Source organism: Euprymna scolopes, chromosome 8 (assembly GCF_053919585.1).
Source record: "Euprymna scolopes isolate OS-2025 chromosome 8, ASM5391958v1, whole genome shotgun sequence".
Taxonomy (NCBI): Eukaryota; Metazoa; Mollusca; class Cephalopoda; order Sepiida; family Sepiolidae; genus Euprymna; species Euprymna scolopes.
The window spans coordinates 71,722,717-71,748,429 of NC_136489.1; the positions used below are offsets into that span (position 1 = coordinate 71,722,717).

A 25,713-nucleotide genomic window follows, 5' to 3' on the forward strand; every position below is an offset into this window, starting at 1 on the left:
TTTAAACAGTCGCCAATTCATGTGATGATAATCTTAAGTTGTCCCTGACTTAACACCATAATTATAAGGGGAATGACATCATCACTGGAAGTTACCGCCTTTGCCTATAACCTCCATCCTTAGCTGAATAAAGAGGAGATAATGTCTGGGCGGATTATCTCATTTAACACGCCAATTCATGTGATGATAATCTCCAACCATAATTTGACGAGAAATGATGTCATCACCGGAAGTCCCCTCTCCCCTGCTTATCACCCCCCCTCCCCCACTTGATTAAACAGGAGGAGATAATGTCTGGGAGGATCGTCTCATTTAAACACTTGCTAATCATCACCGGAAGGCTTTAGAGAAACAAACGTTGATTAACTCTGCACCCACCTCACACTCACATTAATTATGTTAAGATGTTTTAATAGTAAACAATGTTAGAAAACAAACAATAATTTAAAAATAGGTTTGACCTGTACAGTCTGACGTAGTCTTATGTAGAGGTCAGTTAAAGTGACGTGGACTTTAGGTAGTGGTTGAAAGACACGTACCATTTTTTTAGTTGGGAGTGAGGGGAGAAAGATGATCCACAGACGGTGATGGTTCTCAGTAGAGGGATCAGAAATGGCAATAGTCTAGCAGTGTTGCAACTTTCCAATGGGGAAAACATCCGGAATAAAGCTGCTGTAATTACCACCAAGACTTTGAGTTGTACGAATTTTCATTTGCAGCTTTTCAGAGGATCTGTCAAACAAGAGCAAAGATGGATCAGTTATGTTTCTCCCATTGGCCGATGTGAAATCCCAGAGAACTATTTTGTGTCCCTTTCTGTTGTAAATGTTACATGTTTGTTGTTAAACTGTATCTGCTAATATATCAACACTGTCGTACGTGTTATACATGCAGCAATTCAAGGAACAATAGAATAAACTAGATTAGACAATACACGAATTTAGACATGTATGTATATATATATATATATATGACACGTATGCATCATATATACTTCCCCTTCATGTTATACAGAAGCCCCCCCCCAAACAACAACACTAATTTAATTACTTTTCTCTTTGCAGTGATATAAATATCATTTTTGTTTTTAGGAATTAAAGTTTTCAGGTTAGAATTTTTTTATGAAAACTTTGACTACCAAGTTGAACTTTCTTTTTATAATATCATTTTAAAAGTTTGACTGACACATATGTAAAAAACATCTAAAAATTTGTTTTAAAAAATTCAAATCAACCTGCAAAAAGCATTCATCATGCAATAAAAAAAAAATTCTATTAGAAAGAGGAAAAAATTTAATTTTGTTGGTTCTCCGACAAAAGAAGGATTGGACCTAGTAATTCACTCTCATTTGTCCATTCGCACTTTTTTCAATAACCATGCCTTGGATTTTTTTTTCAAATTTTGCACAAATATTAGTCATGGTGAAAGTAAGTTGCTGCCAGGATGAATTTTCTAGGATAACTCTGGTTGCCCCCCCTCCCCCCTGGGACATTATAGGGGTAAAATTACCCCCAAATTGTTCGTCCATTCATTTGTTCACACTTTTCTCGAGAACCACTCCTTGAATCTTTTCGAAATTTTGCACAAACATTAGTCATAGTGAAAAGTAAATTTTTCACTAGTAAAGGAGTAAAGTAAACATGCTTGGTTTGTTTATATACAAATTTCATGAATTTAACCTAAAATATTACATATTTCATGAATTTAACCTAAAATATTACAAATTTCATGAATTTAACCTAAAATATTACAAATTTCATGAATTTAACCTAAAATATTACAAATTTCATGAATTTAACCTAAAATATTACAAATTTCATGAATTTAACCTAAAATATTACATATTTCATGAATTTAACCTAAAATATTACAAATTTCATGAATTTAACCTAAAATATTACAAATTTCATGAATTTAACCTAAAATATTACAAATTTCATGAATTTAACCTAAAATATTACAAATTTCATGAATTTAACCTAAAATATTACAGAGCTAAGTTAAATTTTACTAAAATATCATTTAAAATTTAAACATATTTTTAGCACATTTTCATGGCTTATATAAACAGGCCAGCTTAGAATAACTAATAAGATTTGATAAAAAAGTTAGTGTTTCCTTGAAGGATTAAATTGTTAGCAAAAATGAACCCCTGCTGCATTGATGTCCACATTGCATTATTATAAGCTGACAAGTATTTTGTAACCATATAGAATTTGGTATTTGATATGGAACAATCTAAAACAGGGACCACTAAACTATGTTGTGAACCAAATTCGGCATGTCAAATAAGCCCATAAGTTAAAAAATAAAATGAGAAAGAGAAAGCATTTATTCAGATTATTACTTTTCACTTCTACCCAAGAAAATATTTATAATTTCAAAAAAGTATTATTTTATTATCTAAAATTAATAATTTCTTTCTTTTTGTAAATTACTATAGAAAAGAAAATTGCTTATATTTTGGGTCTCATTAAAGGATTTGTGGATTTTTGAATTGAATATTACTTGAAAAGAATAATTTATTTAATTGTTGGACAATATTACAAATGTATTCATAATTTATAGAATTTTTAAGCATTGGCTACATTGAGTTACATTACCAATTTGCTAGGGACTTCAAAAAACACCTGCTGATTTATAATCATGCCAACTGTTTAGAATCTGAATAAAGGACATCATTTCTTTTCTGGTAAAAACACAATGATGGCCAAGTGAATGCATTGCCCAAGGAAGGAGCTCTGCTGAACCAACAATTTGTGGAATCTGCCATTAGAAGAGTGAATGATTGGACATCGCTAATCTGGTGTGATGAGTTTCTCACATTGGCATAGTAAGAGAGTGAGTTGCAATGTAGTTGAATCAATCGAAAGATCTGTATCAATCGACTAAGAATGATAGTCAGATTGAGGCTTAGTTTAACATTAAAGAATTCCTTTTGTGGAAATTCTGAAAATATTTGTAAACATGTTTTCTTTTACCAAAGAAAAGTTAAAAAATGGAATAATGGAACCAATTCAGACTAAAACCTTGTTGGATTGTGTAGTGGACTTTCGGTCAGCGTTCAAGTTGTGGATAACTTGACAAAGACTAAAGTTAATATTTATTTTATTTGATAAAATAAAATTACACAAATAAAAATGTGGCACAAGGCCGAAAAAGGGGGGTGGGGGTTAATGTTGACCTAACTAACATAACGTTAACTTAACTAGACTCTTTCACCAAAATACCAGAATCACTCTGTGGACATCCTACTTAAACCCCGAAAGTTACAAATATATATACATGATGTGGGGGGGTTGGGGATAAAAATCTTATTTACAAAATTGGATGAAAAATATACAATGCTAAAAGGTGGTTAGTAAAAAGAACCCCCTCACTACTAATTGTGGCGGATAAAAAGTTTTGCCAGTCGAAAAGATGTGGGTCCCACGAAAACTGACTTTATTCAAACACAACAAAAATGGCCCACATCTCTGGCAAAACAGTTTATCCGTCACCTAAGGGGCCGGGATTGGGGGTTATCGAACCAACAGTGGGAAAAAAAAACAAAAAACAAAAAAAAAAAACAAAAGGGGACGCTGGGACAGGGAAAACCAAAAAAAGGGGATTGGGGCGATGATAGCATGCATACTCTAGCTAAGTTAAAAATCGAACAAAAATGCCTAACTAGCCTACTCTAGGAGGTCCGATGCATGTCTATGTTTGATCAAGTCACCCAAAATCCTTAAAAAAACCTAAGCCACTCAAAAAAGAAATTCAAGATTAGCTCCATTCACTTTACACAATCGCGAAACTTTCACCCACCTGTCGTTGAAATTCACAGGAGTGAGTTTCACCTTCTCCAGCTTAATTCGCATTTTCAATCGATATTTGAAAATGAGGACAAGCTGGGGAGCAGTGAAGGTCTCACCTCCGTAAACCTCCTTCTGTCGCGTCGTCCAAATCACGCCTCTCATAACTGCTAGTAAACACAGAAAAACATAGCGTTCTTCTTTCTTCATGGTCGGTGCCCAGTTGCAGCACGGGGAAACCGACTCCAGCACAAAAAACCGCTCGCTCAGCATGCGAACCGTGAAGCCTTCAACTAACTCACACAACGGTCGAACAATGGCGCAGTGGAAGAAAGCATGATCAAGGTCTTCCTCCCATTCTCCGCATCGGACACAATTGGGTGTCTCCGTAAAACCCGCTGCGTAAAGTCTTTTGCCGACCCAGAGGGCATTTCGTATTACCAGCCAGGTGAGTGATGCCTCGTAATTATCGAAGCAGCTCGACCCAGGCGCCCAAGGCCATATTAAGCGGCGCTCCTCCTTCGTAAAACCGAACTCCTCAATCTTTTCGTCTCGAACGGATCCCCTCACTAAGGCCCGATATAGCGCCTTGCGAGACAACAGCTGGGTGTCAGAGAGGCTTTCTTGGACCCGTAGAAGAAATCTCAAGGCTTGCCGACACTCGCGATAGAAAGGGCACTCGTTTCGGAACAACTTGTGTGCCTCCCCTCCAGCCGAATGCACACTCTCCAAAGCCTGAAAGGCTTTCTTAGTGTCTTCTATCCAGAAGACACCGTTTCCCTCACTTGGTGTACACATTCGATCCAGGTATATCAGCCTAAGAGTGTGTCTACGTATTTGCACACTAGGCATACCCAGACCGCCTTCAGACGGATGCAGGTAACAGACCTCCCGAGTAACCATGGCTTGCTTTCCGCGCCATAAGAATGCAAAAAGAGCACGCACCAGATCAACTAGTGTGGTCTCCGGGAGTGGAAGTACTGATAGACGGTAAAGGATCAGGGGGTAGATATGAGAATTGCATACCTCCGCCCGACCCTTCAAAGACAGATTTCTCAAGGCCCACAAATGAGATGCGACCTTGACCGCTTCCAATACCTCCGACCAATTTTTCTCCAGCTGGAGACCGGGGCCAAACCAGACGCCGAGTAGCTTGCATGGCCCATCAGTCCAACCAAAGGGTCCCTGAAGGGGCATACCCCTCCAGGCACCGATACGTAAGCCAATAGACTTAACGTAGTTAATTATGGCCCCTGTGACCTTGGCATACCGACTTGTTTCTATGTCAACGACTCTAATCTCGGCACTGCTCGTTACAAGCACAGTCACGTCGTCAGCATAGGCGGTATACTTTACCGGGGTAGAGCCACCTGGCAAAGTAATCCCGCGAAGGACCGGATTCACCCGAAGCTGGCGCAAATATGGCTCAAGCGCCAGCACATATAACATTGGGGATAACGGACAACCTTGACGGATCGATCTTGTTAACATGAAGGGTTTCGACCTCACCCCATTCACTTCTACCATAGCACCAGGGTTGGCATACAAGAGGCAAATCCAAGAGCGAAACTGGGGACCAAACCCAGCCGAGCGAAGAACAGCCTCTAGGTAACGATGGTCTACTCTGTCGAATGCTTTGGACTGATCTAAGTTGATCAGCGCGGCTTCTGTGTCGACTTTTTCTACGATCAAGCGTATCGTGTGCAAATTGTCTTGAATCGTCCGGCCCTTAACAGAACAAGTCTGTTCGGGACTTATTAGACGGTGTAAGACAATCTGCAGACGATTTGCTAAGATCTTGGCCAAAATCTTTAACTCTGTGTTTAACATCGTTAAGGGCCGGAAATTACCTATCCCATCCCCTCCATTTTTATCTTTGCGTAACAATTTAATGATCCCCCTGGTAAAGTACTGAGGTATGCACCCGTTCCTAAACCAGGAGTTAAAAAGTACGGTCAGCAAAGGGATAAAAATGGGCGACAGCCTCAAATACATCTCGTAGGGCAGACCATCTATCCCAGGGGTCCTGTCTAGCCCGACCTGTTTCAAGGCCTCAATGACTTCTTCCTCTTTTATGCTACCTTCACACCTAGCTGCTTCGGTCGCCTCCAGGCGAGAAAAGTCGGCTAAATAGGTGTCAAACTGTTCAATAGTCAGACCGGGCTCCTTGGTAAAAAGTTCCTGAAAATGAGTTCGAAAACCCTCCAAGATTCCGTCGTTTGAAGTTACGGTTCGTCCGTCCGGCAATGTGACACTGGCGATGTGTCGATCTGCAGAACGTCGAAACTCCTCCGCACGCAATGACGCGGCCATGTTTGTTGCCTCGTTTGGCGCTCTTTTTAATCTAGCCCTAACTAATACTCCCTGGTCCTCCCTGTTATCCAAGGAGTCCAGTTCAGCCTTAACTACAGTATAGCTAGCACTATCCCCCTCCTCCACCGCCCTTTCTAATCTATCTTCTAGCGCCGCTTTTGCTGCTCTAGAACTACGTTTGATCCGGCGACTAAAATCAGCAGCGAAGGACCTAATGACTTTTTTAAGGTTGCCCCACCACTTATTCCCGATGATAGCCCCCGTCAATTCCCTCTGTATTGTTAGTAGAAGCTGTTCCCTGAAATCCTTCACATCGAACAACGACGTGTTAAACTTCCAGTAACTAGCCATCCTAAGTTTAACACTAAGTTTACTCGAACCCGGACAAGCCTGTGGTCCGAATAAACTATACTATGAAAACTTGGACAGTCTAAAAGCCCTAAGTCGACTCTCCTAACTAAGAACCGATCGATGTAACTCGAAAGTTGCACCGAATCGGAGCCGCGTCTACCTGTCCAAGTCCATGCTAAATCCCCGGGTTTTTCGTTCCGAAATTTATCGACAAGATCAAACTTGTCGACAAAGTCTCGAAACGCTTTAGCATCCCGGTTCTGATTAGTATCCCTTCTGGTATTAACCCCGCGATCTAACTCGGGATCCAGGACCGCGTTCCAGTCTCCCGCTAAAACTAAACGTCGAGACGAATTCATGAAAGGCTCGATTCGCCGAAAAAAAGGAAACTAGCTCAGTATGGTTATTGGGCGCATAAACCCCAATAAAACGAAATGCCACATCCTTTACGGTAACATCTAGAACGAGCAATCTTCCCTCTGGATCTGCATAAATAGGGTCACACGACGCATCAAGAGTGCGCTTAACTAGCCAGGTAACCCCCCTTGCATGGGTATCATAATGTGCTGAATAGAGCTGAAAGTCTCTAAGGAGCACACCCTGATAATCACTAGGAATGAAGTGAGTTTCCTGTATACAACAAATATCCACACCAAGGCGTTGAAGGTCGCGTGCAACTCGAAGTTTACGAGAAGCGTCCCTCAACCCTCGGACATTTAAGCTAGCTAATCTTAAAGATGCCATCTCGAGTTACTTAGGGTTGGGAATCCTGAACAAACATAGACGGTGTCAAGATACCGACAGCAGTCCCCATAGACCCAGTGGTCATCTCAGTGGTGATGGACCCGTCTGGGGACAAACCGCCGATATCTAATGGAAATGTTAATTTGAGGGCCCTATATAAAGATGGATGAACCTTTATGGGGACCCGCCCATAACATGCCTTTTTGATTTCAGTTAAATCTTTATCATTAAAAAATGCAGCTGGAGGAAAAATGTCATATGCTGAATTTGCTTCCTCCAACATGCACCATAAGCCTATGGCTTCTTCCTGGTTTCTTATAACCGTAAGAAGCCTTTTTGCAGTTTTGAAGTTTTCTGGGTTCACTACTTCAAGTTTTTTAACCGTTTTGAAAGCATAAAGTGCCCTATAGTCTTTTCTATTATGATTTTTCATGATAGTTTCCTGTTCCGGGGTAATTTTGCATACGTTCTTGCCTGTATAGTAGGGGAGCTTTTTTTTCCGGGATTTAGCTTCCGTAGAGGGACTTCGGGGCCTTTTTTTTTCCCCCGGGGTCGCAGGAGGCAAGAGAGCAGGAGGGGGAGGCATATCAGTTTTCATTGGGGAAGGGGGAGGGGTATTTTGAGGGGTGTTGCAGGGGGTTTTAAAAGGAGATGGTTTGGGTGTTGATTGTTTTTTGGGGGCAAGCGTTGTCATTTTTTTTTCTCTTTTTGGTAATGCTGTAGTGACAGGTGGGGGTAATGCCTTAGCTGGGGATGGACGTGTTTTTGTTGGGGAAGAGTCTGGAAAGAGAGAGTTAGGGAAAGGTTTGGTTTCTTTTTTTCCAGTTTTGCGATCTTGGTCTAGTCGGTCTTTTAGTTTGCTTAACACTTTAAATTTGTTGCCTCCTGGATCCTTTGAACACATTGCTTCTATTCTATCTCTCTCCAGGCTTTGTGCATAAGACTTTGAGGATGAAAGTTTTTTATTTTTCACCAATGTCCATTCTTGAGCTTTAGCTAGCGATTCCTTTGTTGTATTGCACAATTGCTCGAAATGGTCTAGTGAGAGTCTCTTGATTGGACTTGTGTGAGTGCTTGTGACGGGAGGAGTACTGGTAGAGTCTTTAGTGGCGTAACTGTACCCTATTTTGGTTGTCTGTTGTTGCGGGCTTCGAATTGTTTGCATTCTTTTGGGGCATGTGAAAGTGAGGTGCCCTACCTCTCCACATAGCCAGCATGCTGGGCGGCGTCCGGCTACTATTAGTGGTAGTTTGTCTTCTCCAGCTTCAATGTAATAAGGAATTTTACTGAAAGCTTCCTTATTCAGTAAAATTTCAAAAGTCCATGTTCCCTGAAAACCATCCAAATTAACACCTGTTATTTCTCCAAATTGGAGGAGATATGCACATAAATATTCACCAGGGACAGTCACTGGAACCTCGAAAACTGAAACTGTTGTTCTTCTTCTTCCCATGTATTCCATTCTTAATATGTGGTCTTTAGTAATAATTTCCTTTTTGGACATATTAATGCATTCCTCCTCGGTCTTGAATAGGGCATTCCAGGTGTTGTAGCCCTTACATTTCGTTATCCTTTCAGGTCTCAAGCCTGTTGTCGCGATTAGCTTTGCAACTTGTTCTTTTGTTGAACGAATTAACTTTTTTGTCTTTCTGTCTACAACAAAGAGAAGGATAGTTTTTTTGGTGATCTCTTCCAACTTTTGAAGATCCAGCTTGACACCTTTATCTGTAACAAATTCCGCACACAGCTTAGCTTTCTCAATGAAATCTTTCACGTCGATTTTTATGGCTGGAGGCTTTGTCCAACCCTGCTTTTCCATGTTATCATTGGGATTCATGTTTGGTAAAGTTTCCATCGGCGTCCCGGTGGCTGCCGCCATCGCCGGTGGAGGCAGAAAGCAAAAACGACAGTCTTATAACAAGTAACGTAGGAGGAAGAGGAATAACAAATTTAACAACAATGTATAACAATAATAATAACAGTAACAGCGCAATAAATATCGTATACGAACCAAAAGAGTATTTCTAACAAGTCGTAGCCAAGATGACAAAGACTAAAGTTAATATTTATTTTATTTGATAAAATAAAATTACACAAATAAAAATGTGGCACAAGGCCGAAAAAGGGGGGTGGGGGTTAATGTTGACCTAACTAACATAACGTTAACTTAACTAGACTCTTTCACCAAAATACCAGAATCACTCTGTGGACATCCTACTTAAACCCCGAAAGTTACAAATATATATACATGATGTGGGGGGGGGGGATAAAAATCTTATTTACAAAATTGGATGAAAAATATACAATGCTAAAAGGTGGTTAGTAAAAAGAACCCCCTCACTACTAATTGTGGCGGATAAAAAGTTTTGCCAGTCGAAAAAATGTGGGTCCCACGCAAACTGACTTTATTCAAACACAACAAAAATGGCCCACATCTCTGGCAAAACAGTTTATCCGTCACCTAAGGGGCCGGGATTGGGGGTTATCGAACCAACAGTGGGAAAAAAAAACAAAAAACAAAAAAAAAAAACAAAAGGGGACGCTGGGACAGGGAAAACCAAAAAAAGGGGATTGGGGCGATGATAGCATGCATACTCTAGCTAAGTTAAAAATCGAACAAAAATGCCTAACTAGCCTACTCTAGGAGGTCCGATGCATGTCTATGTTTGATCAAGTCACCCAAAATCCTTAAAAAAACCTAAGCCACTCAAAAAAGAAATTCAAGATTAGCTCCATTCACTTTACACAATCGCGAAACTTTCACCCACCTGTCGTTGAAATTCACAGGAGTGAGTTTCACCTTCTCCAGCTTAATTCGCATTTTCAATCGATATTTGAAAATGAGGACAAGCTGGGGAGCAGTGAAGGTCTCACCTCCGTAAACCTCCTTCTGTCGCGTCGTCCAAATCACGCCTCTCATAACTGCTAGTAAACACAGAAAAACATAGCGTTCTTCTTTCTTCATGGTCGGTGCCCAGTTGCAGCACGGGGAAACCGACTCCAGCACAAAAAACCGCTCGCTCAGCATGCGAACCGTGAAGCCTTCAACTAACTCACACAACGGTCGAACAATGGCGCAGTGGAAGAAAGCATGATCAAGGTCTTCCTCCCATTCTCCGCATCGGACACAATTGGGTGTCTCCGTAAAACCCGCTGCGTAAAGTCTTTTGCCGACCCAGAGGGCATTTCGTATTACCAGCCAGGTGAGTGATGCCTCGTAATTATCGAAGCAGCTCGACCCAGGCGCCCAAGGCCATATTAAGCGGCGCTCCTCCTTCGTAAAACCGAACTCCTCAATCTTTTCGTCTCGAACGGATCCCCTCACTAAGGCCCGATATAGCGCCTTGCGAGACAACAGCTGGGTGTCAGAGAGGCTTTCTTGGACCCGTAGAAGAAATCTCAAGGCCTGCCGACACTCGCGATAGAAAGGGCACTCGTTTCGGAACAACTTGTGTGCCTCCCCTCCAGCCGAATGCACACTCTCCAAAGCCTGAAAGGCTTTCTTAGTGTCTTCTATCCAGAAGACACCGTTTCCCTCACTTGGTGTACACATTCGATCCAGGTATATCAGCCTAAGAGTGTGTCTACGTATTTGCACACTAGGCATACCCAGACCGCCTTCAGACGGATGCAGGTAACAGACCTCCCGAGTAACCATGGCTTGCTTTCCGCGCCATAAGAATGCAAAAAGAGCACGCACCAGATCAACTAGTGTGGTCTCCGGGAGTGGAAGTACTGATAGACGGTAAAGGATCAGGGGGTAGATATGAGAATTGCATACCTCCGCCCGACCCTTCAAAGACAGATTTCTCAAGGCCCACAAATGAGATGCGACCTTGACCGCTTCCAATACCTCCGACCAATTTTTCTCCAGCTGGAGACCGGGGCCAAACCAGACGCCGAGTAGCTTGCATGGCCCATCAGTCCAACCAAAGGGTCCCTGAAGGGGCATACCCCTCCAGGCACCGATACGTAAGCCAATAGACTTAACGTAGTTAATTATGGCCCCTGTGACCTTGGCATACCGACTTGTTTCTATGTCAACGACTCTAATCTCGGCACTGCTCGTTACAAGCACAGTCACGTCGTCAGCATAGGCGGTATACTTTACCGGGGTAGAGCCACCTGGCAAAGTAATCCCGCGAAGGACCGGATTCACCCGAAGCTGGCGCAAATATGGCTCAAGCGCCAGCACATATAACATTGGGGATAACGGACAACCTTGACGGATCGATCTTGTTAACATGAAGGGTTTCGACCTCACCCCATTCACTTCTACCATAGCACCAGGGTTGGCATACAAGAGGCAAATCCAAGAGCGAAACTGGGGACCAAACCCAGCCGAGCGAAGAACAGCCTCTAGGTAACGATGGTCTACTCTGTCGAATGCTTTGGACTGATCTAAGTTGATCAGCGCGGCTTCTGTGTCGACTTTTTCTACGATCAAGCGTATCGTGTGCAAATTGTCTTGAATCGTCCGGCCCTTAACAGAACAAGTCTGTTCGGGACTTATTAGACGGTGTAAGACAATCTGCAGACGATTTGCTAAGATCTTGGCCAAAATCTTTAACTCTGTGTTTAACATCGTTAAGGGCCGGAAATTACCTATCCCATCCCCTCCATTTTTATCTTTGCGTAACAATTTAATGATCCCCCTGGTAAAGTACTGAGGTATGCACCCGTTCCTAAACCAGGAGTTAAAAAGTACGGTCAGCAAAGGGATAAAAATGGGCGACAGCCTCAAATACACCTCGTAGGGCAGACCATCTATCCCAGGGGTCCTGTCTAGCCCGACCTGTTTCAAGGCCTCAATGACTTCTTCCTCTTTTATGCTACCTTCACACCTAGCTGCTTCGGTCGCCTCCAGGCGAGAAAAGTCGGCTAAATAGGTGTCAAACTGTTCAATAGTCAGACCGGGCTCCTTGGAAAAAAGTTCCTGAAAATGAGTCCGAAAACCCTCCAAGATTCCGTCGTTTGAAGTTACGGTTCGTCCGTCCGGCAATGTGACACTGGCGATGTGTCGATCTGCAGAACGTCGAAACTCCTCCGCACGCAATGACGCGGCCATGTTTGTTGCCTCGTTTGGCGCTCTTTTTAATCTAGCCCTAACTAATACTCCCTGGTCCTCCCTGTTATCCAAGGAGTCCAGTTCAACCTTAACTACAGTATAGCTAGCACTATCCCCCTCCTCCACCGCCTTTTCTAATCTATCTTCTAGCGCCGCTTTTGCTGCTCTAGAACTACGTTTGAGCCGGCGACTAAAATCAGCAGCGAAGGACCTAATGACTTTTTTAAGGTTGCCCCACCACTTATTCCCGATGATAGCCCCCGTCAATTCCCTCTGTATTGTTAGTAGAAGCTGTTCCCTGAAATCCTTCACATCGAACAACGACGTGTTGAACTTCCAGTAACTAGCCATCCTAGGTTTAACACTATCTAAGTTTACTCGAACCCGGACAAGCCTGTGGTCCGAATAAACTATACTATGAAAACTTGGACAGTCTAAAAGCCCTAAGTCGACTCTCCTAACTAAGAACCGATCGATGTAACTCGAAAGTTGCACCGAATCGGAGCCGCGTCTACCTGTCCAAGTCCATGCTAAATCCCCGGGTTTTTCGTTCCGAAATTTATCGACAAGATCAAACTTGTCGACAAAGTCTCGAAACGCTTTAGCATCCCGGTTCTGATTAGTATCCCTTCTGGTATTAACCCCGCGATCTAACTCGGGATCCAGGACCGCGTTCCAGTCTCCCGCTAAAACTAACCGTCGAGACGAATTCATGAAAGGCTCGATTCGCCGAAAAAAGGAAACTAGCTCAGTATGGTTATTGGGCGCATAAACCCCAATAAAACGAAATGCCACATCCTTTACGGTAACATCTAGAACGAGCAATCTTCCCTCTGGATCTGCATAAATAGGGTCACACGACGCATCAAGAGTGCGCTTAACTAGCCAGGTAACCCCCCTTGCATGGGTATCATAATGTGCTGAATAGAGCTGAAAGTCTCTAAGGAGCACACCCTGATAATCACTAGGAATGAAGTGAGTTTCCTGTATACAACAAATATCCACACCAAGGCGTTGAAGGTCGCGTGCAACTCGAAGTTTACGAGAGGCGTCCCTCAACCCTCGGACATTTAAACTAGCTAATCTTAAGGAAGCCATCTTGAGTTACTTAGGGTTGAGAAACCTAATCAAACATAGACGGTGTCAAGACACCGACAGCTGTCCCCAATGATCCAGTGGTCATCTCAGTGGTGATACACCCGTCAGGGGACAGACCGCCGATGTCTAGGGGGAAGGTTAGTTTAACTGCCCTATAAAGTGAAGGATGGAGTTTGATGGGGACCCGTCCAACACATCGTTTTCTAATTTCGATTAAATCGTTGTCGTTGAAATAGGCTGCTGGAGGATAAAGGTTGAAAGCAGAGTTTGCTTCCTCCAGCATAGTCCATAGTCCTTTGGCCTCCTCGCGTTTCCTGACAACTGTTAGTATATGGTTTGTTTTAAAATTTTCAGGGTTAGTAATGTCTTTTTTTTGGTATGATTTGAAAGCGAGGAGGTTTCTGTATTCTTTCCTGCTATGGGACTTCATTATGTTCTCTACTTCCGCCGTGATCTTGCACACATCCTTCCCATTAAAGAAGGGTTGTTTTTTTTTCCTTGATTCAGTCTCTACAGAGGGGCTTCTATGTCTTTTCTTATCTGAGGGGGGAGGAGGGGGCATGTCTGTTTTCATTGGAGAAGGGGGAGGGGTGTTCTTGGGCGTGTTGTTTGGCGAGCAGAATGGTGACGGTTTGGGGGTCTTTTTGGAGGGAGAACCTAGAGATGTCATTTTGGTGTCTCTATGGGGCAGAGAAGCTTTAGTAAGGCTTTGCGAGGGATTTGCTTTTCTTTTGAGGTCGGTTTTTCAGGGAAAAAGGATTCAGGGAACTCTTTCTCCTCAGATTTTCTCCTTTTCTCATCAAGAGTCTCTTTTAGTTTAAGTAGGGTTTTGAATTTATTGCCCCCTGGGTCTTTACTTGTTCTAATTTCAATTTTCTCTTCTTTAGAGAGGGACTTAGCATAAGTCTTGGGTGGGGATTTTTTTGAAAGAGGGATGAGTGTCCAGTTGTCCTTTTTGGGGGATTGTTTCTCTGAATTAAAAGTCTTTTCAAACTCCTCAGGTGTGATTTCGTTTTTCTCTTCTGCTGGTGTCTGGGAATTGTCCTTAGGTTCTACATAACCTATTTTCCGGTCATTTGTAGGGATAATTTTTACAGCTGGCTTCCTTTTGGGGCATGTGTAAGTGAGATGGCCGACTTCCCCACATATCCAACATGCTGGTCTTCTGCCTGCGACCACGATTGGCAGCTTCTCTACACCAGCCTCCAGGTAGTATGGTATACGTAAAAATGCTTCTGCGTTAAGCAGAATGTCAAAAGTCCATACTCCATTATAATAGTCCTCCTCTATTCCGGTTATGTCCCCAAACTTAAGTAAGAAAGCGGCTAGGTATTCCCCGGGGACAGCACCAGGAACTTCAAAAATGGACACTGTAGTTCTTCGCCTTCCTAAGTATTCCATCCTCAGAACGTACTCATTGGTAATGATTTCTTTTTTTGTCATAGCTATGCATTCGTCTTCCGTCTTAAAAAGAGCTGCCCATGTGTTGTATCCTTTACATTTTGTAATTCGCTCAGCTCTTAAACCTGCTGATGCAATTGATTTGGTGACAACATCTTTCGTTGATCTTATTAATTTTTTTGTTTTGCGGTCTATTACAAATAGAGAAATAGTCCTCTTAGCAAACTCCTGTAACCGCGGTTGTTCCAACTTAATACCAGTTTCTGTTGTAAATTCAACGCATTTCTTTGCGTCTTCGACAAATTTTACCACGTCAATTTTTACTTTTGGTGGTTTTGTCCATCCACCTGATGCCTCATCTTCCTTCACCTCAACCGTCGGCACACAGCTGGCAGATGCCATGGCCGGCGTATAACAAGAGGAGAGAAAGATAACAGTCCAAAAAAAAAAAATAAAAAAAAAGAGTCCGGTAATTGAAAAAGTAGTGCCGGGGGAAGAAGAAGATAAGCAATAACAAATTTAACAAGGTGATAACAAAATATTAACAATATAACGCGCAGAATAACAATATACGAACCAACAAATTTTTAACCATGTAACTCGAACGATGAAGTCGTAGTCAGACAAAGACTAAAGTTACTTCTCATGAAAGAGGAGAACTATTTATGGCACAATGGAAGATTCCATTGTGCACACATGGGCCAGTCTATTCCTTGGATTGTGATTGGCTGAATCACCTGATTGGATATGCTTGTACATAAATACAAGCCTTCAGTCCAGCTCAATCTGGTGTCTGTATTGTGCATAAGCTGGATCCTTGGTAAGTGTTGCTGCTATTATTATTATTATTATTGTTGTTGTTGTTGTTGTTGTGTGTTATTGACTAACACAGTTCTTTTGATTATTCTTGCTAAAAATGGAACAAGTAAATAAAAAATTTCGATAAAAATACAATTTTAAAATTTACTGTTTAATTACTTGCGGAAAATTTAAAAAAAAAAACCCCAAAAAAACTTCAGATGAGGGAAATCTTGTACATGTCAGCCAAATGTTCTTGAAAAGAAAATTTGCAGTAAAATAATATCACTATTTACATGTAAAAGACACTTTGTGAGTATGAGAGAGAGTTTATTTCCTATGGATTTTGAAACAGCTGGGCCGATATTTTTGAAATTTCACACAAATGTACTTTATGCGTCTGGGGGTGTTCTTAGTTAGATTTTGTATCGGAATGCCTCCAGTAAGTAATAAAAATTGGTAATCTAAAAAAATTTGATCAAAGAAAGAATAGTCTGATTTCAACCTAAGTTAACATCACAAATGCATTTGGGAAATTTTATCACTGCACAAGCAGGAAGGCCTGGCTTATAAAATCAACAGTAGGTTCTTTGATAAGACAGAGACACATTTGAAATGTTTCTGTTTAGAGCACAATTGAACCGTGATACTTGACTTTTGCATTTTAAACTTTAATTCAAACCATCATATAAAAATAATTTCATGAAACCAACAGTAGGTTCTCTGATGCAGTATAGATTACAACTTATTGTGAACAAAGTCATTGTGGGGAGGCATGTGAAGCTTACTCCTGGTGCACTGTGGTGGATCCCCAACTAGAGCAGACAATCAATTTGATTGAAAAATGGGTGATTTCACTGATTTCACAGATAATAAAAGTATTGCAAGTGTTAAACATTTGTTGATCATCATTCAATCCTGAGAAATGTTGGATCTCCCTGCTGGTTTGTGATATTGAGATGTTTCGAAAATGAAATATGTAAAATATTGAAGCAAAGGAGTTCAGCATTTTGATTTTCAAGAGAATCTGAAGAAATAATAATTATTAAAAATAACAAGATTATATTTGATTGTAAATTCACCTACGAAAATACAGATGCCTAAAAAAGAAACATAGTTTAAATCTAATCACTCACATTTTCTTGTATAATGTTTTTTCTTTTCTAGCTATATGAAACATCTCTCTACTATTTTTTGTTCAATGTCTTTCTACAGTGTCTTTTCTAAAGATATCTTACATTAGCAAAATTAGTTTATTTTCTCTTATGCGTATTGTACCCTCTCCTTGTTAGATGATAATGCTTTCAATTGTTTTTTTTTTTTTGGTCAACATAGCTTTAAACATCTTTCCTCAACTGACCTTTAACCTCTTAAAAAAACAAAGATGAGTGACTTGAATGTTTCAACACGTCTCTCAAGCTATCATCCGAGCCAATGATATGTTCATTATTATGTCGTCTTTCAACATCTAAGTTTTAATGAAGAAAACAAAAATCTTTGCCCTTGTGTGATGGCAAGGGACTTATGGAAATAGATTATTTTGGAAAAATTATTAACATAATAAAAAAATTTAATCATCATCAAAAAAAAAAAAAAAATTTAATCAATAAAAACGAAACTTTTTTCAATAAAACAAACAAAAAAAAAAAATTTGGCAATCAATGCTCTAAACTGAAGATCCTTAGATGAGAATGAATCAATTTTATATATTAAAAAATTTTTTTTTTACTTTGTTTAATTTTTTTTTTTTTTTTTTTTTTTTTCAGAATTGGCAAATGGATTTTAGGGATCAGTGTTACTGGATTAAGTGGCATTGTTGGATATGCTTGGTATGACCCAGCAAACAGAAAATCCATTGAAAATGCCGTACCATATTCTAAAGAAGTGCTTGATCCCATCTTAAATGCTTTACCTTCAAAGTTACCTCTTCCGACTTTACCTCCTCATCTACAACAATAGTAAGTATACATTAACTCATTGTCGATATATATATCTATTTTGCTATCTGGTTTCTGCCTGATTAGTGGCTGTAGTTTAATGTCTACCTTTTCCACTAATTTAAAATTATTGCACATGAGTTTCTTTGATTCTTGGAAGCAAAACCAAACTGTAGGCATCTCTGTTGGTTTTTTTTTTTTTTTTTTTACATAGGCATCACCACATTATCAAGGCCAAGAGGCCACTCAAGGATAAGGGTTAAAGAGTGTACAGTAGAAATTGGACAATATAGTAATCATTAGTAATGAAAATTTGGTAAATTTGATAACTTATATGGAACGGCTCATCAAGAACTTATTTACTAGTTACTCTTTGGATCTTGTTACCATGTACACGAGATGACATTACTAAACGTAAATAAAGTGAGTAAAGAGCCAATGAGAAGTTATGGAAAGAGGCGAATGAGAGAGAGGGAGTAATGGATAAAAAAATTGTTGTTATCAAGGAAGATATATATTTATTTTATTTACAAAATGGATGTATGGGATTTTGATCACCAGTTTTATGGATGAAGGTTACCAATTTTTAGAAATGGATTCACACTGGTTTTGTAATGGGTGACATTTTTTGTTTGAACCGGTTTCAGAGAAATATTTTCAGTGAAAAAGATTTGCAAGTTCAAATGTCAGAAATACAAAAGACATTGTCATACAGTCAACAAAACTAAATAATGAGTTAAGAAGGCATATATTCACAAAAGAAATAATTTATAGATGTTTATAATGGAAGGTTTACAGCAATAGAAAAGCATAGAATGTTTGTGAATATTTTTAGAGTTCTTGTAAAAACGAGGGAGTTCATTAGCTGAGACATTAGAAGAAGTTTGGATCAATTAAGGGTTCAGGAAAATCGTATTCAAAACTTCTCTGCAATTATAATTCATTGAAAGTTGTTTAAAAGTTAATGTTAAAAGTTTGAAAGTTAATGTTCTTTTGTTTTTATGTTAGTAAGATATTCAGTGATAAAGCTTGGGAATATTTCAATGAATAAAGTTTAACAGATTGACATAATAATGTTGATGAGTTGTGTGTGTGTTTATTAAAGTTTGTGTGAGTGGAGAGAGATGTTGTAGAGATAAGCGCCCACAGTGGGGCTCCCAGCGGTACTGATTTGCAGATTCAGGTCAACTGGGTTCCACTGGTTTATTGAAGAAAAATTTGGCTTTTAAAAGGTTTAGGATAGACCATTTCAAATAAATTCACAAAGTTTTTTGATTAGTCCATATTGAATAGAATTGGAAACCATATTTAATTTCAGAAGAGTTTCCGATGGGTAGTTATTCTATACAAGTCCTGGATATGAAGAATTTTCAGTGTGTTGCTGTTCTGTACAGGTTCTGGACTTTATAATTTCGCAAGCAAAGAGCAAAAGATCCCTCTCATGTTGATATGAAAAAATGATGTGCTGGAATGTTAAACGATTAAATTTTTACGAAGCAGTTCTGGTTTGTGATTGGTTGATGACAGAACGTAAATTTGATTCATCAGTTCCTATCAGCATTTTTTATAAATAGAACCTCCCAACTTTTAGGGAGCATACTCCATTATCAATCAAAAATATTGTAACCTCTCCCCTATTTTTTTTTATATAATGAGAAAATACTTTCAGTTCATGTTTAATTCTGTTCAAAAATAAATATATATATATATATGAACAAATGATTAATAAAACATGTTAAAAGACATCTTGAAAAAGAGTTAAAAACATATTTAATTTTAAAAAAGGAAGCACAAGATAAGTGGATAGTCCTTAATCCGCGGAGTTTCAAAGAAATACTCTCCTTCTCATCAGAGGGCAGGAATTAGCAAAATGCAGGATCGGATTTTGCATATAAAAGTATTTAATGAAACTACAAGTAAGTCACAGATCTTACTTGGTTAAAAAAAAGGGTGAGGTAAGGGGAACAGGAGGCAAAAGAAAAATGATAAAAAGATTTCACATTAATGGATAGTCCGGTGAAGGGTAAAAATCCAAAAATGGTAAATCCAAAACGGTCGAATTTAAAATTTCAATCCAATGGGTAAATTCCAAATGGTCCAAAATAATCCAAAAGGCAGAGTTCCTTGGAAAAAAGCGCAAATGGAATGAATTCCAAATCATTAAAAGAAAAGCACTGGAGATAAAATTTAAAACACGTCTGTCAAGGCTGGATGAATCAAAAAAATTAAGGTTAAAAAAAAAAAAACAAAAAAAAACGAAAAGCGGTGAAAGTTTAAATTTGAAAAGCAAGGTCAAACTGACCCAGACAAAAAGCGCGAAAGTTAGCGTTAATAATTAGGTCAGCTTGGATATGCACGTGAAAGTCCCAGAATTAAATATTATATATATATATATATATATATATATATATATATATATATATATATATATATATATATTATTCAAATATGTAAAATAAAAGTTACAGCATGTAAAATAAAAACATATATATATATATATTATATATATATATATATATATATATATATATATATTATTCAAATATGTAAAATAAAAGTTACAGCATGTAAAATAAAAACAGAAGTCATTTAGATCTTACAATTTGAGCATGTAAAAAAGGAAGCCATTTTTAATTTTGTTCAAATGTTAAAGAAAATATGTGTACAAATAAAGGAAGGAATAAAAGAAATTGATTTTTATTTTTCACCTTGAAAAAGGTGAGCATGGGAAACTAAAGCCAATTTTAATTATGCATTCCCATTCTAAAATACACACATCAAGTGGTTTTATGCATTGTCTAGAGCTATTTTCATTAACAAAAAATCTATATGGTTATCGGTATCTCCAAAACCCTTGAAGAAGTTTGTTCATGGAAAAGAACTAATACTTGATATAGATTGCCTTACAAAAGATTGTTTACTACAAAAAATAAAATCATAACTCACTATCTATTTATGTTATATATCTAGTCAGTTTTTTGATGACTAATAAAGATTTGCGATTAAAAGCTGTATATATATATATATATATATATATATATATATATATATATATATATATATATATATAGATTGTTTCATATGCGCTTTGGTACGATTCTTAATGTACATTTGCTTTTGTTTGCATTAAGCAATTTTATTTTATTTATTTTTTAAATAAAAATAACAATGAAAAAAAAAAGCTTTTTTATTCAGTCAACCATTTTCTTTTCAATTACTAATTTCGTTGTGAAAACTGAAATGACTAACCTTCATCTCCAGTAATATTTGAATCAGAACATCATAACATAAATATATTAATTAATGTCACATTTTCATCTTTTTTTTTTTTTACATAGGCATCACCACTTATCAAGGCCCAGAGGCCACTCGAGGATAAAGGTTAAAGAGTGTACAGTAGTCAATTGGACAATATAGTAATCGTTAGTAATGGAAATTTGGCAAATTTGTTAACTTAAATGGAACGGCTCATCAAGAACTTGTTTACGTTGGATTTGAAGACAACCATATTGTAGTCAGCTGGAAAGCATACAAACGGAAGACAGTTCCACAGGCGTGCACTGGGCTACACTGTGAACTGCAACATAGGGTTTAATTCTGAAATGCCAATGTTTACTTGTGAAAGTAAAGATGTTTCAAGAAATAAAAAAATCTTCTAAAGTAATTTTTATGTTATTACATGGTAAAATGTTACATCATAGTTTTAAGTATTTTAGTAACTTGGTTGTGTCGGTATGAGCTAATTATAAAGCGAGCAGATTCAGCATACTCAATGTCCAGATCTTATACAATGTTCTATGTGTGAATTGTGTCAAGACTATTTAAAATTATATTTCAGTTTACCATGGGCTAAAAAGGAGGAGGAACCATCTCGTGCTCCAGCCATACCACCTGCACCGCCTGCACTCGCAGTCAAGAAGGTCAGTTCTCTGTTCATTGGGAATATAAATTACTTTTGCGCAAGGACAATTGTGCACCAACAATAATAATTACCATATTTACAAGGTTCACTCATTGAGAAGTGTAACAATAAAAGACGAGGGAACAATGTTAAACCAAATGCCACTGGCTATTATTATTATGTACGATACCTTTTTGAAAGTGTTTGCTTACTCACGACATTGCTTAGCCTGTCTCATGTGAATAGGTACTACCCCTTTCCCTCTTTACCTTTCTTTCTCTCACCTATCTCTTTCCCCACTTTTCCCCCTCTCTTTCCCCCTCTCCCCATTTCTTTAGTTCTCATCTCTTCATCCCCTCTTCCTCACTCTCTCTGTCTCTTTTCCTCACTCTCTCTTTCTCTCTCTTCCACTATTTTCCCTCTTTTCCTCTTTCTACCTCTCTGTATCCCTTTTTCTTCTTTCTCTCTCTTCTTTTCCTCTCTTCTCCATCTTCTCTCGCTTTCTCTCACTGCTGTTTAGAGTCATTTTTGTATGTGACAAAATAAATAAAACTTTGCAGTCAAAGTGGTGTATATTAGTAATATTAAACACCCCAACAATAAATTATTTTCTTTCTCTTGTACTCATATAAGGATTACATTGGAAAACTCACTGAATTCGGATTTAGGAGTACAACACATGCATAGTTCTTTTTATTTCTTTTCCTTTTTTTGATTTAGTAATTAAAATAAAAAAATGTTTTGAATTTAAAATTTTTTAATAGTCTTTTTCATTTCTATCTCCTTTGAGTTGCAATGAAATCAAAAGTATTTCCACAAGCAATAGTGTTTTTGTCTCACAAGGTTCATTGTTGGAGCAGGACATAATTGGTTTCCATTTTATGAATGAATGTAATTCATTTAAGAGATTTAAACTGCTGCAGATGAGACATTAACTCTGTGATAGATGAGTACTTATTTAAATTTATATCTTCATGGCTCTACGGACAAATTTATCTTCAGTTGACCTTTGGCAACTAAATATTTTCGTTTACTAGCCAAATAGAAAAGTTACTAGCCAAACCCACATGATTTTTGGAATATGACATTTTCATTCTGTGACAAGTACGTACATCATAAAAAGTTTTCTTCATTATTCTTTTAAGTAAGTGTAATTCTAAATAAGCACCATATTTATATTGAGAAAATATAAACGTTCAAATTTCTTCATTCTTCGTTAAAAAAAAGAATATATTGTTCTATTAAACATTGTTTAAATAATTTGACTTTGCTTGTTTTATTTAAACAAAAATTGGTTGAAAAGATATTTTTCATTAAGCTTTGGAAGCTTTGGAAGATTGCCCCTGAAAAAGAAAACAATCGCCAAAAGATGAACGTTTTATTTCTAGTCACCACTGGAAAAAATCACTTGCAAATGCATATTCACAACATTGACCTCTGGTCTTGAATAATGGAACCCTGTTCAACTGCAAACATGATCAAGTTTCCAGTTAAAAATGTCTTAATAGATATCCTTAAAGTTGAAAATTTTAATTTTGCTTTTACAAATAAAAATAGTTATTTCTTCTGGTCACTTTAATGGATGCAGACGAAATGCATCAATCTAAGATTAAGCATCTTTCTTTTAACAATTACAAGAAAACTTCTCCTGTTCTATCACCACAATGTTGCATCCTTGTACCTGTTTTACAAATATTTTAATGGAATGTGCTCTAATGGATTCATAACACTTGTGCCCCTTTGACATACATACCCCGACAAACCCGTTTAGCAACAAAATTCAACCTCTTCACTATAGAGGCCCCTAGATGCTGGAAAACCTTTTACTCTAATAGCTTCTTCATTTAGACTGTTAGACTTTGGAATTCCCACTCTGCTTTCTGCTTCCCTGACTGTACTGACATGCAGAAGTTAAATATAATGTAAAGCAACATCTTGCTCATTTCCTTACATAGTCTCCTGTAAACATGGTTTCAAATACTAGCCCCTTACATCCAAGTGGAAATATGCCTTGTTTGAAGCAAACAAATATAAAAATAAAAAAAAAAATATTGTAGTGCCACAGAATCCAGATTAGTTCACTCATTGAGAAGTGTAACAATAAAAGACGAGGGAACAATGTTAAACCAAATGCCACTGGCTATTATTATTATGGTACTTGTACAGTTTAATCAAGGCATTAAAAAATGAAAATATCGAGAAAAGGTTATATTGTACGTATCCGTTTTGAACTGAAGATCTCCGAAAAAAAAATTTCACTTAATTTGATCGAGTAGTTTTGTTTTTACAGCGGAAAAAACACGTTTTTATGACAGCACATTGAAGGCAGACATCTTGGATTTTTTAAAAATTTTTGTTTGGATTTTAGAAACGTCACGGGAGATAACTCCATGTAAAGCGCCGACACTCCCTCCCCATCTTAATACTAGATTTCCTTACTAAAAATCGAATCTTTTGCTCAGTATCATAACAAATTGTTTTTTTTGCTGTAAAACAAAAACTACTTGATGAAATTAAGTGAAATTTTTTTCGGAGAACTTCGTTCCATAATGGATACGTACAATTTAAACTTTTTTTTTTTGATATTTTAATTTTTTAATATCTTGATTAAACTGTACAAGTACCATTATTACTAGTGGGACCTGTGGAAATTCCACTGTTGTATTCTTCATCTGTTGTATATTGCTACTGTGCTAAATTTGTTTGGTGTAAACTTCACAATATTATTATATCATCTTTGTTCAAACTGAAACATACTTACTAAAGTACTCCTGTTAAAATATATATATGGTTATAACAGTCTATTTCAAAAGCACTTCTAGGTGTTTGTGACATATTTCCATTCTGTGTGTGTCTAGTCTGAATGCAGCTCCTACAAAATTATTGTACCATCTTTTGGGCAGAACAGATATTACACTTTGATTATTGCCCAAAGGTTATGAAAGTGTATTTAGTTTGGGTTCTATGTTCAAACGCAACAGCAACCTCAGATTAAATTAAAGTAAACCCTACTTTTTTATTATTTATCTTGATGAGTTGATCCCATTTTTTTTAAAAAGGGATGAAGGATAATAATATACATAAGAACATGAAATTATGTTAATAATTGCTATTTACATTTTCATTTTCAGGTTGTCAAAGTACCTGACCCAGAGGAGATAAAGAAAAAAGGTAAGGATTTAATGAACAAATTTTTTACCTTAATATTATTGCTGCTTTCAACTTGAAATTTTTTTTTTAGTATTCTTTTATATAAAAGTTTATTTTTTGCAATGTGAATTTTGATTATCTATATAAATAAAACAGTAAATGTATGTGTGTGTGTTTAACTGATAAACTCTTAAACTACAGGTCACATAACATTGAAATTAACAGTAAATAGAAATCTTACACCAAGGATGGTTTATAATGAGTAACCTTTGTTTGGATGGATGAATAACGTCTACAGAAATATGTTGATAAGTTGAAATGCAAAATGTTCATTTTAAACTTGTTGATATATTGTTATTAGTTTTATGCATACGCATATTAAATCATAGCTAGAAGTTGTTTAATTTTAAATCTTTCTAATCTATCTGTTGGGTTAGCTCAAACAGTAGTGAGCACAGCTGGAGCGCTAAATGAGGAAATGTGGCTGAAGCACTAAATGTTTTGATTTCAATTCTAGCTGATAGCACCCAGGTCATTTTATTATAAACTTTTGAAATGAGTACTGTGTATATATATATATATATATATATATATATATATATATATATATACTATTCAATAAAAAAATTGGCCTTGTAATAATAAATACAAAATCTGCATGAATTAAAATATACTTAAGTATATTTTACGGCTGGTCAAGTGCCTCAGTCCCTTGGTAGTTGTAAATAAAATATGAGGATTTTCATGTAAAGAAAAACATTGAGGCTGTTTATTTATAGAATATATAATCTATTGGAGAAAAGAGAAGGAAAGGTCTATGTAACTATGAACACATTAGCAAATTGTTCACAGCGTGATTGACTCTGTAATAATAAACATGGAAGCTACATAAATTAAAATATATTAAGGTGTATTTTACGATTGGCAAGGTCTGGCACCACCGTGCTAGTTTTAAATAAAATATGAGTATTTTTCATGTAAAAAAAATGTTGAGGCTGTTTATTTATAGAATATATAATCTACTGAATCAGGAGAGGAGAAATGAGAAGGAAAAGTCTACGTAGCTATGAACAAACTCTTCACATTATGGTAGATATCTATTTTGCCTTAACAATGGCAAAATGCATCGCAAACTTGTATTTACAAAATGCATCACAG

General features: G+C 37.6%; 1 protein-coding gene across 1 annotated transcript in view; it reads left to right on the forward strand.

The window, feature by feature from the left end:
- LOC145283611 (MICOS complex subunit Mic60-like) overlaps positions 1 to 25,713 on the forward strand; it is a 75,786-nt gene that overhangs the window by 23,077 nt on the left and 26,996 nt on the right. The window contains exons 3-5 of the mRNA XM_080132553.1: positions 17,334 to 17,525; positions 21,343 to 21,424; positions 24,537 to 24,576. Of these exons, the coding sequence (XP_079988679.1) occupies positions 17,334 to 17,525; positions 21,343 to 21,424; positions 24,537 to 24,576 (314 nt within the window). The remainder of the gene's footprint in view (positions 1 to 17,333; positions 17,526 to 21,342; positions 21,425 to 24,536; positions 24,577 to 25,713) is intronic.